This window comes from Pagrus major, chromosome 13, assembly GCF_040436345.1.
Source record: "Pagrus major chromosome 13, Pma_NU_1.0".
Classification (NCBI taxonomy): domain Eukaryota; kingdom Metazoa; phylum Chordata; class Actinopteri; order Spariformes; family Sparidae; genus Pagrus; species Pagrus major.
This window is the reverse complement of record NC_133227.1, coordinates 168,185-187,765: the sequence shown is the minus strand read 5'-3', so window position 1 is coordinate 187,765 and position 19,581 is coordinate 168,185. Positions and strand designations below refer to the sequence as shown.

At 42.6% G+C, this 19,581-nt stretch overlaps 2 protein-coding genes across 2 annotated transcripts; both read left to right on the top strand.

The window, feature by feature from the left end:
• Window positions 1-212: 212 nt before the first annotated feature.
• On the top strand, window positions 213-7,052 carry LOC141006532 (uncharacterized). The gene is made up of 2 exons (XM_073478736.1): window positions 213-5,260; window positions 6,923-7,052. The coding sequence occupies exon 1, from the start codon at window positions 309-311 to the stop codon at window positions 5,010-5,012; it is 4,704 nt and encodes a 1,567-aa protein (XP_073334837.1). The 5' UTR covers window positions 213-308; the 3' UTR covers window positions 5,013-5,260; window positions 6,923-7,052.
• Window positions 7,053-7,154: 102 nt separating this feature from the next.
• Window positions 7,155-16,272, top strand: aldh3a2b (aldehyde dehydrogenase 3 family, member A2b). The gene is made up of 11 exons (XM_073478737.1): window positions 7,155-7,243; window positions 8,583-8,745; window positions 9,677-9,908; window positions 11,737-11,822; window positions 12,806-13,014; window positions 13,164-13,281; window positions 13,490-13,631; window positions 13,800-13,966; window positions 14,070-14,169; window positions 14,268-14,506; window positions 15,519-16,272. Exons 2-11 carry the CDS (start codon window positions 8,584-8,586, stop codon window positions 15,531-15,533), a joined length of 1,470 nt encoding a protein of 489 aa, XP_073334838.1. The 5' UTR covers window positions 7,155-7,243; window position 8,583; the 3' UTR covers window positions 15,534-16,272.
• The last annotated feature ends 3,309 nt before the right edge of the window (window positions 16,273-19,581 follow it).

Genomic DNA, 19,581 nt, shown 5'->3' with positions numbered 1-19,581 from the left:
CTTTTCATCAGGCAGATGAGCAACCTCAGTGGCCACCTGTAGACCTGAAGGAATCAACAGGCTACAGTCAACCACGTTCTCAATCTCATCAGGAGACCACATATCGTGGACCAAAGCCTCAGATTCCATGCTTCACCGCCGAAGACCCTCGTCAGTTTGCACGCTTAAAGATAGCGCTCGAGAATATCTTACCTGAAGATGCTACTGAGAGGTTTAAATATCAGATACTCGTTGATCATCTCAAGCTGGAAGACGCCCTCCTGATTGCGGACTCTTACAGTAACAGCCACCACCCTTATAGCAAGACCATGGCCTCCCTGACAGAGCTTTATGGCCAGCCTCACAAATTGGCTTTACAGCGCATCACTGAGGTCTTAGCTGAACCTGCCATTAAGAGTGGTGACAGTAAGGGATTCCGGCTGTTCGCACTGAAGGTGAGAGCGCTAGTTGGTATGCTCGACCAGCTGGGTAGAGAGGGCAGAACAGAACTGGAGTGTGGGTCACACATATCCCGCTTGCTGTCCAAACTTCCACACGACCTGAGAGCACAATTCAAGCGTTTCATTAACCCCCTTCGTACACCTATTCCAACTTTGCTGGATTTCTCCGAGTGGTTAGAGTATGAAGTCCGTGTTCAAGATGATGACATACTAACTCATCAGCCCCGGTCGATACCAGAGGGGCGGTCAGACCGGTTGAGAGGGTTCAAGCCCAAGCAGAAACCTGCTGTCAGCTCTACCACCGTCCTCTATGAACCTGCAATGAGGGAATCAGAGCCTCCTTCACAACTCACATCTCAAGTCAACAAACCAGCGAAGCCCAAAAAGTATTGCCCCTTTTGTGACGATGTTCAGCATTATTTCAATCAGTGCACAGAATTCAAGAAACTCACAAAGGAGCAGAAAGTAACTTGGATCAAAACAGGCAAGCGGTGTTGGAGATGTGGAAGAGATCACCAAGCGGCACAGTGCTATCTCAAGGCTAAATGTCAACAATGTAACAAAACTCACCTGGAAGTATTACACGAGGTCAATTCATCTTCAGCCATGAGACCAGAGAGACCAAGCCCAGAACCAATTCAGCCAGTAACATACTACTTGGACCCAGCCTGGAGAAGTAGTTGCGTGCTGCTGAAGATGGTCAAAGTGTGCCTCTACAATGGGAAAAGGAGGATCGAAACATATGCCATCCTGGACGACGGGTCCGAAAGGACAATTCTCCTCCATGATGCGGCCAGAGAACTAGGACTCCAGGGACAGACTGAGAACTTGGTTCTGAGAACCATCCGTCAAGATACTAGAACCGTGCCAGGCAGATCAGTTTCATTCTCAGTTTCCGCTGTCGCTCATCCTCAGAAGCGTTTCCGGATCCACAAGGCTTTCACAGCAACTGAGCTCGGCCTTTCTAAACATTCTCATCCCGTTGAAGCTCTCCAGAAGACCTACCGTCACCTTAGAGGTCTCCCTCTTCAGTCATTCAATCAAGAGCAACCATTGTTGCTCATCGGCTCAGACTATCCGCACCTGATCACCCCAGTTGAGCCTGTGCATCTAGGACCACCAGGCGGACCAGCTGCACTGAAGACACGCCTCGGCTGGACACTCCAGGGGCCTGCTAAAGTCCTCATGCATCAGTCCTCCACTCCTCAGTGTCTGTTGACCAACACCTCATCACCATCTGCAGAACTCCTGAGTCATGTGACTAAACTCTGGCAAATGGATATTTTGCCGTACCGGAACGAGAAGCTCATCACTCGGTCAAAACAGGACACGGCAGCAATCAGAAGACTGGAAGATAAGACCACTAGAGTGGAAGTGGATGGTGTGCAAAGGTACGCAACGCCCCTGCTGTGGAAGGAAGATGCTCCTCCTCTCCATTCTCCTAAGGAGGCCGTGCTAGGTCATTTGCGCGGGACTGAGAAGCGCCTTTCCCAGGATCCTGTCAGAGCAGACACCTACAACCAGGAGATCAAGAAGTTGCTGGATGCGGGTTACGTCGTCAAGTTAACCGCAGATGGAGCACAAGCCAAAGTCAACTCGTGGTACATTCCTCATCATATGGTCCGTCATAATGGTAAGGATCGTATTGTGTTCAACTGTTCTTTCACGTATCAAGGTGCGAGCCTGAATGAACAGCTACTTCCCGGGCCCATATTAGGATCCACTCTGCTGGGAGTGTTGCTCCGGTTCAGGGAGTATCCGGTGGCAGTGAGTAGCGATATAAAAGGGATGTTCCATCAAGTGCGCCTCCTGCCTGAGGACAAGCCCTTCCTCCGGTTCCTCTGGAGAGAGATGGATCGCAGTGCAGCACCGGACATCTACGAGTGGCAAGTGCTGCCCTTCGGGACAACGTGCAGTCCTTGCTGCGCCACCTTCGCGCTTCAAAGACACGTCCTAGATCATAGTAGCCCAGGTGAGGACATCCGTCACTCTGTTGAGAACTGCTTTTATGTAGACAACCTTCTCCAGAGTTTCATCTCCGAGCAAGAAGCCAAGCAGCTCATCACAAAGCTACACCCACTTCTCCTCTCAGGTGGGTTTGAACTACGCCAGTGGGCTACCAATGTTCCTGACATCATCAGTCACCTGCCATCAGAATCAAAAGCAGAGAGTAGGGAACTGTGGCTATCACTGGATGGAGCTGACACACCAGAGCGAGCTTTGGGGCTGTTGTGGCACTGCACGTCTGACACCGTCACTTACCAGCTTCGTCAAACAGAGCAGCACCAACCAACGATGCGCAGCATCTATCGGGTCTTAGCGAGACAATATGACCCCCTTGGCCTGCTCATCCCTTTCACCACTCGAGCCAAGATATTGGTGCAGCGTCTCTGGAGTAAGAAAAGAGACTGGGATGATCCACAGTTGCCAGATGATCTGCTCCAGCAATGGTATGCCTGGGAGAGTGAACTACAACAGCTCCCTTCTATCTCTCTGCCTAGATGTTATGTTGACCTGGCGACAGACATCTCAGCTTGCACTCAGACTATTCACATCTTTTCAGATGCATCGGAGAAAGCTTATGGGGCTGTAGCCTATCTTCGCACAGTGGATCATTCAGGTAATGTTCAAGTGGCATTCCTAGCTGCCAGATCCCGAGTTTCCCCAGTTCGCCAGCAGTCCATCCCAAGATTGGAACTCTGTGCTGCTCATATTGGAGCACAGCTCTCTGCTGTCCTAAGGAAGGAGCTAACTGTCCAGGTCTCCAGTATCACCTATTGGACAGACTCCACCACAGTCTTGAAGTGGCTGCAGTCACAATCTTGTCGCTACAAGGTATTTGTCGGGTCCAGAGTTGCTGACATTCAGGAGCTGACTGAGGATAGTCCCTGGAGATATGTCAGTTCTGGAGACAACCCTGCTGATGACATAACCAGAGGGCTGGCTTTGTCACAGCTCCTTGGTCGCAACCGGTGGAGCCACGGACCTCTCTTCTTGTGGCAGGACGAATCATCCTGGCCAGCCTCTCCAGACATCTCCCTGTCAGAGGACCCAGTTGAACTGCGTAAGGCCAACTTCTGTGGACATGTCTCAGTGACTACTGATAAACCTTTGCCTCATCCTAGTACCTTCAACAACTTCAAGGAGCTGCTTGAAGCCTCAGTCCAGGCAGGTAATGGGGCGGCCGCCTCCTCAAGCCCAACAGCAGACGACTACAGACAAGCTGAAATGGCACTCTTCAGGAAAGTGCAGGAAGACTGTTTCCCGGAAGAGTTCGCTCTCCTGGCCTCTCAGAAATCAGTCCCTAACAGCAGTCGATTGCTTACATTGGCACCTGAGTACGACAAGGAAGCTCGGTTGATCCGAGTCGGGGGTCGCCTTCGCAGATGCGATGAGCTTAATCAAGACAATCTACATCCAATCGTACTCGATCCCCATCATCACATCACCAAATTGGTCATTCAGGATTTTGATGGTCGTCTTGCTCACCCAGGACCAGAAAGAGTCTTTGCTGAGCTACGCAGACGGTTCTGGATCCTTCGTGGAAGAGAAGCTGTCAGGAAGCATCAATACAACTGCCCTGAATGTCGCCGATGGCGCAGCAGTCCAATCATCCCCAAGATGGCTGACCTTCCCCCATCCAACTTGCGACTCCACCGTCCAGCGTTCTACTCCACAGGTGTGGACTGTTTCGGACCATACCTTGTCAAGATGGGGCGGCGCACAGAGAAGAGATGGGGGATAGTATTCAAGTGTCTGACAACTCATGGTGTCCATCTTGATCTGCTCGCCAATATGGACACTGACTCATTTCTGATGGCCCTTCGGCGCTTCATAGCGAGGCGAGGAAAGCCCTTCGAGTTATTATCGGACCAGGGTACAAACTTCAAAGGCGGCAGCTCTGAGCTTAAAGATGCTTTCACCTCACTTTCGCCAGCTCTGCAGGAACAGCTTGCTAGTCAGCAAATTCATTTTCGGTTCAACCCCCCATATGCACCACACTTCGGTGGTTCTTGGGAGCGAGAAATCCGCTCTATCAAGTCTGCTCTCCACACCACACTGGGGTCTCAGAGTGTCACAGAAGAAGTCTTGAGGACGATACTGACTGAGGTGGAGAACATTGTCAACTCCAAACCCCTGGGTTACACCTCATCGGATGTTGCAGACCCAGATGCAATCACGCCCAATATGCTCCTTATAGGGCGGCTTGACCCCTCCACACCACAGGTCATCTACTCAGATACAGAGCTCCTCAGCCGTCGTAGATGGAGGCATTGTCAATCCTTGGCTGATCAATTTTGGATCCACTTCATCAGGAACTATCTGCCTTCCCTCCAGACTCGTTCCAAGTGGCAACAAGACACAGATGACCTAACGGTTGGGACAATCGTTCTCATAGTGGATCAGCAACTACCACGGGCTCTGTGGCCAGTAGGGAAAGTTACAGCAGTCATCTCTGGTTCTGATGGCAAGGTGCGAACTGCACAGGTCCAAGTTAAGGACAAGATGTACACACGTGCAGTTGCTCGGCTCATTAGACTCCCTGCACTTCCTCACGATGTTCCTGGCTGACCTTCATCTGATTCAATTTTGCTTTGCAAAATTGGGGGCGGCTGTACAGAAGGTCACTCAGCTCGCACTCAGCTCGCATGTAGTGTTCACGTGAACCCGCGGTATTCCTAACCAATCAGATCACCTGGCTGAGTGATCGATCGTTGCTGATCACGGAGGGAGAGCAGCGGAGAAGCCGTCATAGTCGGGAGTCGGGACTCACTCATTCCTTCATCCTTCATTCATTCAGATTGTGCGTCCATGAGACTGTAAGTGTTCAAGTTGTTTTGTTTATTGTTGAGGACGTATGTTTATGTGGCGGTTAATATTCGCACGGGCCGCCCGGTCCATTTATTAATATGTGACGGCGTCGCCGGAGTTAATTGTTTATATTTTGCCGCCTGCGAGGGATAATAAATAATTAAGGGACCGTCACTCAATTGTTGCATGCCTTTTCAGTGTGCACTGCTTTCAGGGATGTGTTTAATGATTGCATTGTGTTAAATGAATGCATACATTACTGTATCAATATTTCTTTATTAATATTATATAATTTGTCTGTTTATGCCACATTTTATGTTCATAATAATGCAATAATAACCATGCATATAATTCATTTCATTTATGTTTCTTTTCATTCTCTGTAGAAACCACACACAAGTAAAATCAAGCATCTGACAAATAAATGAGTGGCATGAGAGGAAGTGTGTGCATCATTGACTGAAATATCATAATTTCAACTGTTCTGGCAGGACAGCCTGTGGCGATTGCAGATAGACAGTTAAAAAGAATCAGCTCAATTCATTAAAGGGTCTCAAATCTGCACCTATTTCACAATACCAACATTTTCTAATTAGCACTTAACAAAATATGCTAGCTAAAGAGCTAAACAGTTAAGTCCAAGGCCATTCGTTTATTTAAAAAGATCTCAGCTATTTCATTTTTCCATATAGATTATTTGGGCATTTTTTTTAAAGTAACTAAAAAGTAGTGTAATAAGTAATGTATTACTCTATGTAGACAGTATTATTGTAACATAATATATTACTTTAAAAATGAAGTAATATGTAACATATTGCATTTTGAAAGTAACTTGCACAACACTGCGTCCAAGTATCATAAACTTGTGTTAGCCACAGAGCTTATTTTCTGTGATATTCCAAAATCCAATTCAATAATCCAATAGGCTTTTTATCGAGGGAACCAGGGCGATGCTAACTTCTGGGTTAGCCTACAAAAATATGTCGTTGCTACACCACTGTATTGCATGGTAATGGTATTAGAAATCATCCTGATCATATCACAGCTCCCATATGTAAATATAGGTGTCTTTATTTAGATAGAAAACAATGTAACATTGTCTTTCTGTTGCCTCATATAATCAGAGTTTCTATCCTAAATTGTACATATAGTATTCTGTAAGACGATATTTGGTGTTTTTTCCCTGACGTAAACAACAGATGGTCTTTTTGTGATTGCGAGGGAGAAACTATTGAACATGTTTTTACAAATTGTTTCAATACTACTGCCTCTTGGCTTCATTTACAGAAATACCTTTCAGAAATGCTTGAAAAAGAGGTCTCTCTCACAAAGATTGATATTTTACTCATTTTTTAACAAGTCCAACTTCTCCCCCCAGATGAAATGTACACAATTGATTTATTATTTTAGCAAAATATTCCATTCATAAAAGGAAATGGCTTGAAAGATTGCCCTCCTGTCACACAGATTTGAAATCATATTTGACTTCCATTGAAAACTCCTCTGAACTGTGTTCTGTTGTTTCTTGCTTTGTTTTGTTTGTTGATGTGACTGGAAGTTTTAACTTCTTTGTATGTATTCAACTGCATGGTAATGTATTTTGTACAGCACCTTGTATAATAAATATAAATACATAGTTTATAACAAAGTAATTATTGTTATTATTACAGGTAAGGTTTGTCCTCTGGGGATCATGAAGGCTGTGCTGGCGCACCTGTCACCATCCACAGCTAGCAGTGGCTAAAGCTAAAGCTAAAGCCAAAGCTAAAGCTAAAACTAAAGCTAAAGCCAAAGCTAAAGCCAAAGCTAAAGCCAAAGCTAAAGCTAACTCCAGGGCGGCTTGGTCCTGCCCCTGTGGGGGTGTGACCTAACGGGAGACTCGGAGCTGCGTTTCTCCGCCGCTGTCATCATTCAGATCCTCTGCTGCGGACTGTCTCACCACCCGGACTGAGAGGAATCCCAAGAAACTAACCACAACTGAAATACATCAGGTAGGAGCGAAACAAAACCAACCGTGTTGTGTTTTGTTTTTCTTTCTTCTGTGTCGTCGTGTAAGACTGTTGCTTTAGCGGCTGACCGACAGCGACCAGCGGAGCCGTGAGCAGGTCGATAAACTAGCTGATAAACTCTGTTTATGAAGAAAAATATGCGATAAAACAACACCAGTGCACCATTGTGACAGATGAAGAAGGCGCTGAACGACAGCTGCAGTCGAGTTATGGTTCAGGCACAAAGTTAAAAACATTAAATGTTATATGTTATGTTATAGGACCAACCGGATGTCACACGGTGTGTTGTGTTAGCTGAGTGCTCAGTGTGTCAGTGCTGCAGCCTCAACTCTGACCCAGTAGATATTATTCTCATCAAGGTTTCCTATTACAACACTTTCTCAGTTTTCTATAAACAAAGAGCAGCACAGAGACGCACAGCAGGCCTCCATCCAGCAGGAGGGTCATTCAAACTGAATCAGTAAAGAGGGGGTGTTAGGTGAACTGCTTTAATTAAACTGCCATATGTTGTTGCTGCAGTGGATGAAGTACTCTTTTATTTTAGTATTTTAGTACAATTATCAGTAGGCTACCATGGATTAAGTGTTCAGATCTTTTAGGCTTCTTAAATCTAAATAAAGTACTAATACCACCATGCAAAAATACTCCATGACTAGTAAAAGTCCTGCTTTGAAAAGGAGTTAGAAGTATAGGTATAATCAGGAAAATGTACTTTAAGTATTAAAAGTACTAGCATTACATAATTACTACTAATATATAAATATAAAAGCAGGATTTTTCTGCAGTAGTTAGTTGATAAACTATTTTTTGACTTTTGTAGCCTATATAGGACTGAAGCTTTTGATTATTTTAATAATTTTATTATTTTCTTGATTAATCAATTCACAGTTGATTCTGTCCAAAATAAGAAAAAACAAATATATATTCAGTTTAGCAACAAATCCTCATGTTTGAGAAGCTGCAACTTAAAAATGTTGAAAAAAGTACTAAAATGACTCATTCTGTCAGCTGACTCATTGAGTAATTGTTCCAGCAATTGGCCAGATGTGCATGGATGAGAAAATACTCCAGTTTTTGGAAACTCCTGCCACTGAACGTGCATCAGAAAGATGTTGACTTTGTGCTGCTCTTAAATGCCATTTGAAGCTCTCTTTTTAATCATGTGTGTTTGTTTACTGGTTTATGGATCAGCTGGACGAGTCCCTCAGAACCAGACTTACTGATATTATTTATACTAGACTGTACTGATGTAGTTGCAGTGATGCGTGTAGCTAACAGTAGATCACAACTCTCAGTCTTTTTGATTTTCTTTTTTTCCCAGGATGTCCCGGGAGCAGCAGGCGGTGGCTCGTGCCAGGAAAGCCTTTGAAACAGGCAGGTCCAAATCTTTAGATTACCGGATCTACCAGCTGAAGAGCCTACAGCGGTTGTTCATTGAGAGACAGAAAGATGTTTCAGATGCCATCAAGAAAGACCTCAATAAGGTGAGGAGTGTGTGACTCTTCCCCACGCTCCAAAATAATTGATACATGAAGCTCGAGAGCCTCAGACTAAACAAAAAAACTAATCATACAGTTCTGTTTGTTGGTTCAGACTTTTGGATTTCTTAGAACAAAAAATAGCAACAGGCCGTTAGCTTTTAGCCTTTTCAGTGCAATGTACTGCAATATCTGTGTGGGTGTTGTTTACCATCGAACTATTACGTCTTGAGGCTCAAAATAGCTAGGGGCTAGCTGGTTAGCATGCTAACTTCAAGAGATATCTCTATAATATAATACATATATGTCTTTGACACATCAACAGTGTTATTCCTTCATATTTTGTTGACAATCTTAATTCTTGAATGTTTTAAACTAAATTTCCCACATAAAGACGCAAATATTATTGAAGCAGAGGGTAGAGAAACAATGTTAAAGGTGCACTATGTAGTTTTGGGGAAGACATTTTAATCTAAAGAGAAAGATCTTCATTGACTGATTTTTCTAATGTCTAAATAAACAAACTCTTTGTTTTCGTGACTGAAAAAACGGAACAAACAAACTGACATTGAAGGACAACACAATTCATACTGTTTTACTTTGTTTATATTTGGCGGACCCTGCCACCTTTTCTAGCTTCAAACAGTATCTGGGGACCTGCTTGTTTATGCAGTTATGGAAACAATAAATATTTCTGAGTTTGTATAATTACCTGATTAACGTTGTAAATATTATAATTCTGAGTTTGAATTTCTTCTCCGAAACTACACAGTGCCCCTTTACGATTTACATATAGGAAGGGTTAAAGTGTCTAAAGTGGTTACAATTTTAGACATTCTTGTGTTTGCAAACAGGCTTTGTAATGAAAACATACAGAGAAATAGGAAAAGGGAAATACAACATCATCACGCCCTAATGTGACTGTCTTCATCCCCAGAGCGAGGTGGGGACCCAGCTGTACGAGACTCTGGGTCTGGAGGGGGAGATCAGCCTTGCCATCAGGAAGCTGAAGGAGTGGGCTGCCCCTCGGCCCGTGGAGAAGAACCTGCTCACCCTCTCGGACACCGTCTACATCCAGCCGGAGCCCCTGGGAGTGGTGCTTATCATCGGGGCCTGGAACTACCCCTGGGCTGTCACCATCCAGCCGCTCATTGGAGCCATCGCAGCTGGTACTGTAGCGTGCTGTGTGTGTGTGGTGGAGTGGGTGAAAGGACAGCATGTGTGTGATGTAACAATGTCAACGTTCACATTTCTATCTGATATCATCGTCATTTCCCCCCTCTCGTGAACTTTCAGAAGAGATTTGTCTCTTCCTTGTCTTGTGATCTTAACCACAACAGTTCCTTTTTTTTAATCAGGGCATTAAGCAACAGTCTTTACTCTCTGCCTCAGTAACAGATTCAGCATAAAAATGTATGTAATTGTCACATGCAGGTGATTGAATGTTTGCACGTGTGAACATACATGTCTCAACTCTGTGCATTGTTCCTATCAGTGAGTGCTCAAAGGGTAAGGTTAAACTCAGGAGTGAATCACTTGGCTCCAAGATAATGACTAAACTCATGAATAATTAATTTCCATCTTAAAAGCTACCTTTAAATGGTCGCCCCGTGCTTGTATAGAGGCTCGGCTCTGATCGCTTTGTGATGCAAACCTTGAGTGTTGCGTGTTTGTTTGTAACTGTTTAGCATGACACTGCAGTATTTCAACAGGCTTTTGTCTGATTCTTTATCCACTCAAATCTCTTGTTTGTTACTTGTCCCCAGTGATAGTTTTACATAGTAGTGCCACGAGAGCTGCTGCACGCAGACAGGTCATTAGTATTTCATTTGGATAAAGACTGTTTAGACTCAAACAGTGGCTGGAGGACTTAAATGAACCAATTCTTGTCAGGCTAAAGCCCATGCAGTGCACTGTTTGTACAGCATGGACTTTATCCTTTACCCTCCTCCTCCTCCAGCGCTATCAGACAGTCATATCAGATTTGCATGTCACAGGACTTTTCTCTAGATTTATTGGCATGATACAGATAATCAAAATAAGAATGTAGGCCAAAGGGAACCGTCAATACCAGCACCAGAGATTTTACAAATAGAGCTTACTGTATAATCACCTATAACACTTCTACACAGTAACCAGTCCAGACAATGCATGTGTTGTGTCAACATGCGCCACCTGCTGACAGGAAAGGAAATTTAATTTATTTGAATGGATAAAACGTTAACCTTAGACGAGACATTTATTAATTACCTCCACCAAAGAGGTTATGTTTTCACCCATGTCCGTTTGTTGTGTGGTAACGAATTTCCACAAAACTTGGATGGAGGTGCAGATCTCCATAAAGGGACAGATCCAGCAATTATATTTCTTTGTCGGTCTTTAACATGGCGAGATAAGGCCTTTTTCAAAATTAGCTAATTTCTCAGGGAATAACGCATGAACCTTGATGGAAAAAACTGGTGTATTTAGGTGGCTGGTATCTATAACTGAGTGCAATTTGATGCAGATTTGATGGATCCAGCGGATTTAAATATGTTTTTCATAGAGGGTAGTCTTTTTTCAGCTGCTATACAGTAACAACTAGGGATATAAACTTACAACTACCACCATTGTGCAGTAGAGATAATGGGGATTCAGGTGGCATGGTGAAAAGGTTTATGAGAAGTTGCAGAGATAAAATGCACCTTCTCCAAAACTGAGAGGTGAATTTTGTAGAAATTAGTACACAGTTTCTGGATATATAGATATGTCTTCTGAAGTGTAATAGTTTGATAATTTATTTCTGTACAGCAAAACAGTGTTGCAGCTATCTCCAGAGTAGCTAAGAAAGATTTTCTATAGCATTAACAATATTCATATTAAATTCTTGGTGATTTACAGACTATAAGGCTATAACGCATATTTGTCACATTATTCTAAAAAATATAATGTTATGTGCTTAGTTTTACCATGTATTTCTATCTTGTAATCTCTATGTTTGGTCATGTACCTCTGCAGGTAATGCTGCTGTGATCAAGCCCTCTGAGGTCTGTGTTCACACGGCAAAGGTCATGGAGGAGCTGCTGCCAATTTACATCGACAAAGTAAGGATGGGTCTCATAACATTCACATATACACCGATCAGCCACAACATTAAAACCACTGAGAGGTGACGTGAATAACATTGATCATCTCATCACAATGCGATGTTCTGCTGGGAAACCTTGGGTGCTGGCATTCATGTGAATGCCACTTGACACACACCACCCATCCAAACACTGTTGTGGACCAAGTACACCCCCTCATCACAACAACACTACCCGATGGCAGTGGTCCCCCAGCAGGACAATGTGCCCTGACACACCGCAAACGCTGCTCAGGAACAGCTTGAGGAACACAATAAAGGGCCCGAGGTGTTGACCAGGCCTCCAAATTCCCCAGATCCCAATCTGACCGAGCATCTGTAAGACGTGCTGGAGCAGGTCTGATCCATGGAGGCCCCACCCCACAACATACAGGACCCAGAGGATGCACTATAAAACGCCCTGGTGCCAGACACCACAGGACACCCTCAGAGGTCTTAAGTCCATGTCTGACAGGTTAGAGCTGTTTTGGCTGCACAAGGGGAACCTTCAAAATATTAGGCAGGCGTTCACAATGTTATGCCTGATCGGTGTATATGTATCAGAGGAGTCATAAAAGTGAAACAAGACACACTGATATTGTTCTTAAAATGTTAGTATATTATATAGTGTTTCTGCTAAAAATAATTAACCAGCTTTACACTTTCTCAAACAGAATTATGTCCTTTCTTGACAAAAACAAAGATTTTAGGCTGTGTTTTTAGTCTGGACTACTGGCATTTTTCTGCTTGCTCTGTGTAGTGACACAGTATACAATGCATACAAAGGTTCTTATACAAATTATTATCAACAAAGATAGTAAAGAGTATAACAAAATAAAATAAAAATCTATTTCACAAGACTTAATTAAAAGCTCATGTCCCACAAAGACATTGAACATGTTGCTTCAGGAACTACGTGCTGCTTTGTGATAACTGAATGTGTGTTTCTTCCCTGTGTGTCAGGAGCTTTATCCTGTTGTAACCGGAGGAGTGCCGGAGACCCAGGAGCTGCTTCGCCAGAGGTTCGATCACATCTTCTACACCGGCAACAGCATGGTGGGCAAAGTGATCATGGAGGCAGCTGCCAAAAACCTGACACCTGTCACCCTGGAGCTCGGCGGCAAGAGCCCCTGCTACATTGACAAGGACTGTGACATAACCGTCGCCTGCAGGTCAGTATCTCACAGTCTTCTTCTTTCTGTTTTCCCTCCTCATTTTCTTATTTAGTTTTAGTCAAATAACATTTTTTCCATTCAGTCTCTGTTAAACTGTTGCTCTTCTTTTCCGAGACCCTCCTCTTAACTCTGCCACTGCTTTGTAGGCGTGTTGCCTGGGGAAAGTACACTAACTGTGGTCAGACCTGCATCGCCCCAGACTACATCCTTTGTGAGTCCAGTATCCAGGACCGGGTCATCGAAGAGGTCAAGAAGTCCATTAAGGTACTTTCTTTATATACATTAAAAATGAGACCAACCGTCACAAAACTTGCTTGGTATTACCATTCCAATATGTAGTTGTTTCCAGAATGGAGAAACGAAAGAACAATCCCACCTTGAATGAAGAAAAGTATCTGCTTCCTATCTTTTTAATATTTGCCTGGATTTTACAGGAATGTTTGTGTAGTAATGAGATTGTTTCCTCTGGCAGGAGTTCTACACAGACAACCCAAAGACTTGCCCTGACTACGGACGCATCATCAACCAACGCCACTTCAAGAGGATAATGGCCATGGTGGACGACAGTACCATCGCTGTGGGAGGAGAGAATGACGAGTCAGACTGCTACATAGGTAATTCTTCTGACAGCTACCAAACAGAGTGTATGACTCAGGTGTATCAAAAGCTAATGGGAACGTTTTTTAATGTTTTTTAATCAGGCAATTAGTCAAATTTAAATACGTTAAGTTGTGAAGAACAAACTATAAAACATACATGTGATAAATCTGTGTTGTGTTTAGCCCCCACAGTTCTGCGAGACGTGAAGCCAGAGGCGAAGGTGATGCAGGAGGAGATATTTGGACCTCTGCTTCCCATCCTGTCGATCAGCAGCCTGGACGAAGCAATCAAGTTTATCAACAAAAGAGAGAAACCTCTGGCTCTCTACGTCTTCTCACAAGATAACAAGGTAGCTAACAGCCAACATAACACACATTCACACACTTCTACATGTTTAGTATGTAGATTGAGACTCATGGGCGTAATATTAATCTTCTCTCATCGGTCTGAAGGTGATAAATAAAATGAGAGACGAGACCTCCAGTGGAGGACTGCTGGCCAACGACTGCCTTGTGCACTACTCTGTCAGCTCTCTGCCTTTCGGAGGAGTGGGTAAGTACACAGAGAACAGAAATTGTACTTGACATGACAAATCTTCTAATCTTTGCAACCAAACAGTCTGATTTTTCCCCTGCGGTTTTCACGAACAGGAAACAGTGGTATGGGTTGCTACCACGGCAAGTTCAGCTTCGACCAGCTGAGCCACCTGCGTAGTTGTCTCATCAAACAGCTGAAGATGGAGGGCGTGAACAGCATGCGGTACCCACCTCACACGCCCAAGAAACTGGGCTGGGCACGCTTCTTCATCCTGAAGACTGTAGACCTGGGCTGGTTGGGACGGATGGCGCTCTTAGCCATCATGGCTGTGGTGGCTGCTGTTGTGCTACAGGTGAGTAACAGAGGAGAGAGACACCACTATAAAGTGATGTACAGACAAAAAAAGCACTCACCACACTGATCTCAATTTTTTTGATGTTTTTAATTAAATTTACTTTTTTTTGTTACAAAGAACTTGGAAGCTTTCGATGCTCAAGGCTTAATTTATTAAAGGTCCCACATTATAAAAAGTCAGATGTATTTTCTTTTTATTATAAAGCAGGTCGAGGTGCCATATTAATACTGTAAAAGTATCAAAACACTCACACAGTATTGACCAGCGCAGTTTACCATTTTCATTCTCTCTGTGGATCCTTTCTTCTTTGGGGAAGTAAGGGAAATTGTAAACTGTGGTGTTTTTTATTGTTTGACGTGTAAAATGCAACAGCTTCTAGGCACGATGCTACTAGCTTTTTACAATTTGGCGCCAGCACTCGCAGCATTTGTCCCCTCCCAAAGGCGGGGGATGGTTGTTCTGGCTTCAGATGAGTGAAAGTGCCTGCTCTCTTCTGTGGACTGTATGAGAAAAATAATGTGTTTTCTAGTGGTCGCCCAAAATAAAAGTATGAACCTGAAAATAAGCATAACATGCGAACATCAATCCATGAAAACATAGAAATGACAGCCGTGCTATCCCAATCAACCAACACTGTTTACAAAATCAAAAAAGGGTGAATATAAATCATGGCCTATTTTTCTTAGCTAATCATATGTAAAAACTAACCTTGTCATTTTTGTTTACACCATCTTGTTGTGTTCTTCTACTGTTTGAGTGCTACATGTTTACCTTTTATGGCACATTTTCACCACCAACTGTCAAAGTGAGTTACCTTCCTTCACAGTTGGCAGAAATGCATTTCACAACACCTCCGTACACAACACAGGATACAAACAGGACAGGGACCTCTTTATACACTGCTCCACAGCACCGACAAGAGGCAAAACCGCCACAGTTTACCTGCGAGATACAGTTTTCAAGCAGTGTGAATGCAGAAGTTACTAACTCATGGACATGTTTTTCCCAGCATTATCTCCTTTGAAGACGTCTCACTGCTTCCCAGACAACAAGCCTGGCGTTTCCTTCACCCTGAGGACCAGACAGAAGAAAACACCATGTGATCAACACATTTCAAGCACCTGCACAAGACCGCTGTAATGCATTGAATGTTCAGGTTGTTGCCTTAATCTAGTTTATGTTTCAGTAACAGTGTCAGAAGGTTTTTTTAATGAAGGTAATTTTTTTATTATAAATTAAGGCTCTCATGTTTGTGTTCAGCATTACTACGTTCTGTTTTAACCGGTTATTAACAAGTAAAACTGTGTAACACTAATGTAGGACTGACAGTACAATATCACTTTTATCTCTTGACTGTGACCAAAATTGTAGCATTTCTGAACAATCAGCGTTCACAGGAAAATTGAAGTAACCTGACATTTCTTGTCATAATGAAAGTGTTTTTATTGTGTAGGAGTTACCTACACTTCAGTTTGTGTCCATTCCATTTCAAGGCCGTCGTTCAGCCTGAAGATGCTTGATCATTTCTGTCCAGTGTAGGTTTGTCGGCAGACATGAAGGCAATTTGTCTGTCAGCCTTCCTTTACTTCAGACTGTTGGAATCAAACCGGATGTGAAGGATGTTTTTATTTCTTTTTCCTAAAACACCAAATGCCCGTAACAAATTTAAGCAACCTTGTAAATTTTTTGATAATCTTTAATCGTTTAATAAATAAACATGTATTTCTATACTGGATTAATATTCAAATAAATATATGTCTACATGTTTGAGTTTGTGATATGATTATTTAATTTTCATAATGTGTTATTCCAACATAATACAACTATGATTATGTTGGTATCAGTTCCCTACATTCTGCTAAACGTGTCATCTCCTGCAGTCTATGCTATAAATTAATTCCCAATTCCACAGTTTACAGTAGGATCCTCATCATTTTGGCAGTTGATATACAAGACATGACTGTACTTCTGTGTCTTGTACTAACAGGAAGTGATAGACTTGCAAGACTTCAACTTTGGAAACAACTTTGGTAACAGTTTGAAATGTTGCACCCAGAGGAGGATTAAGGTAGTCATGGGCCCCTAGGCTATTTTTTATGTGGGCCCCCCCCTTATGCATCATGCTCTCCCAGAAAAAATGTAATTTTGCACCATGTGTAACAGTGCAGGAGAATATTTGGCAAACATGATCCACACACACTCCAGTTAGCACACAGGTAGGTCAAATCGAATCGATGAGCTTGATTGGATGAGGTGACCCATGTCTGCCCAATCAGTGCTGTTTTGTTTGTTTATTACCCCATGGACCAATAGAGGTCAATGAATTTTTCCATTATTGTACAAGTACCATAATTATACAAGTGTATTTAAATTTCTAAAAAATAATCTGACCAATTCAAGGACCCCACCACAGGGGTGGAGCAGCAATTTTAAATGTGGGGGGGTTCTGGGGTAGCACATGAGCACCGCAACCACCTTTGGCCCCTGTTTCAGTCTCCAAAACTAATGCGATGCATTTCTAGATTTTCTTCACTAGGATATGCCAATAATATTGCATTCAAAATGTACATTATAGCACAACGCTCTTTAACCTAAGATATTATATATTCACAAGCAATCACATACCATGGTATTAAGAAATTAATGTATATGTCTTATTAAAGAACAAGTGTGAGTGAGTGAAATTGGCAAGAACACTGTGTTCCTCCCTCTTCTATTGTGTTATCTCCCTCTTCTTCTCTCATGTTCTCCCCTTCTCCTTCTCTCATGTTCTCCCTCTCTTCTCCTGTGTTCTCCCCCTCTTGTCTTCTCTCCAACTTCTCTCCTGTTCTCTCCCTCATCTTCTCCATGCTCTCCTTTGTCCTGACTCCTGAACTTCCCTTCCTCAGAAACATCCTACATAAAGAACTCAATGTTAATATTCCTGAACATGGAAGTGTTGAAATATTTTATGTAAACTTAAAACAAACAGCCTTGATTTTGATTAGGAAACATTCAATTCTTTTGTTGTTCTTTTATCTGCTTTTTATTAATTATTTTACATATATTTTGTTGTTCTAATCTGTTTTAACTAATCTTTCATCCTAGCCTTTATTGTACTCTATATTATTTTATTCCTCTTATTATTTAAGATTTTAATAGTTTTATTGCATGACATTGTCTTCATTTCTATTCTTTTCTAGTTTCTGAGAGCAGTAACAGGGATGAGTTGATGTAGGAGATTTTCTTCATTGAAAAGAAGGTTTTAAGCTCCAACAAATAGCTTTAACTTACGTAAATGAACACCTACATGGCATCAATGGAAGAATATGAATGTACTACCATAAAATTGAATTAGTGCATTTATGGATTGAAAGCTAGCTTTCTGTTTCCCTCCTGTCACATAACTCCAATTAAATGACAACTTGACTTGAAAAAGAAGTCAATCTTCTGCTGCCTCTTCCTGTTTGGCATTCCTAACAAAAAGAATAATGATAATGTTGAATAATATCAAAATTATTAAACTAGAAAACACCATCATCTAGAAAACTATCTGTCAGTTACCATTAACTTTACCTGGCTTGCATTAACTTTGTTTGCCACCTGGCTTGCTTAATATTAGCGGACATGCCACAAAGCAAGACATAGTTTAGTTATTTACAGACAAAATTCTACATTATTAACTAGTTAAATAACCGTTTCATACCTCTGCTCTGTTCGCTGTCTGCGTAGTGGGCGCAGGTCTACTACGGGTCAGCTGGCAGACGCAGCACCGAGAGAAATGTTTGTTTTACTGTGCAGTCCTGTAGCCCAAGTGAAGAGGCTACGGAACAAGAACGGCGCAGATAAAAAAGTAACCTGATGTTTCCATAATGTAGGCTAGTTGTCAACAATTGATGGGGGTAGATGCTTTACCTTGCCACTTTTATTGTTGTTGTTGTTGTTGTTGTTATCGTTGTTGCAATGTGATTTTGCACCGCTTTGATCTACAAATAAAGTCATAATTCAATATCCCTGTTTCAGTGATTTTATAACGAGGATTAGGAAATCAATGCAGAAAAGAATGCAGGAGTGTTTCCACGTCACATTAGATAGCAATCATATAACACATACTGAGAAATTAGTAAGTGCTATCAGAGGTGGGTAATAACGATTTACATTTACTTCATTACATTTACTTAAGTAACTTTTTGGATAACTTGTACTTTTAAGAGCATAATTATGAATACAATAATGCAGTATATATAAAACTGTAGGCTGACTGTAACGGATTGCCTTTACAATCTGCATAACATTCTCTGTGTTTGCCAGGTGCATGTACAGTGAATTTGGTCAATATCACTCCTTGCAATAAGGACTTACAGGGTGCAGTCACTTTTCGGCAGGGCCTGCCGAAAAGTGACTGCACCCTGTAACTCTGGATTGGGAGGGGTTACATTCTCTGTCTTTTCAGCATTAATAGTAGAGGAAACCAGGTGCACGTACAGTAAATTTGGTCAATATCACTCCTTGCAGTAAGGACTTACAGGGTGCAGTCACTTTTCGGCAGGACCTGCTGAAAAGTGACTGCACCCTGTAACTCTGGATTGGGAGGGGTTACATTCTCTGTCTTTTCAGCATTAATAGTAGAGGAAACCAGGTGCATGTACAGTGAATTTGGTCAATATCACTCCTTGCAGTAAGGACTTACAGGGTGCAGTCACTTTTCGGCAGGACCTGCTGAAAAGTGACTGCACCCTGTAACTCTGGATTGGGAGGGGTTACATTCTCTGTCTTTTCAGCATTAATAGTAGAGGAAACCAGGTGCATGTACAGTGAATTTGGTCAATATCACTCCTTGCAATAAGGACTTACAGGGTGCAGTCACTTTTCAGCAGGGCCTGCCGAAAAGTGACTGCACCCTGTAACTCTGGATTGGGAGGGGTTACATTCTCTGTCTTTTCAGCATTAATAGTAGAGGAAACCAGGTGCATGTACAGTGAATTTGGTCAATATCACTCCTTGCAGTAAGGACTTACAGGGTGCAGTCACTTTTCGGCAGGCCCTGCCGAAAAGTGACTGCACCCTGTAACTCTGGATTGGGAGGGTTTATA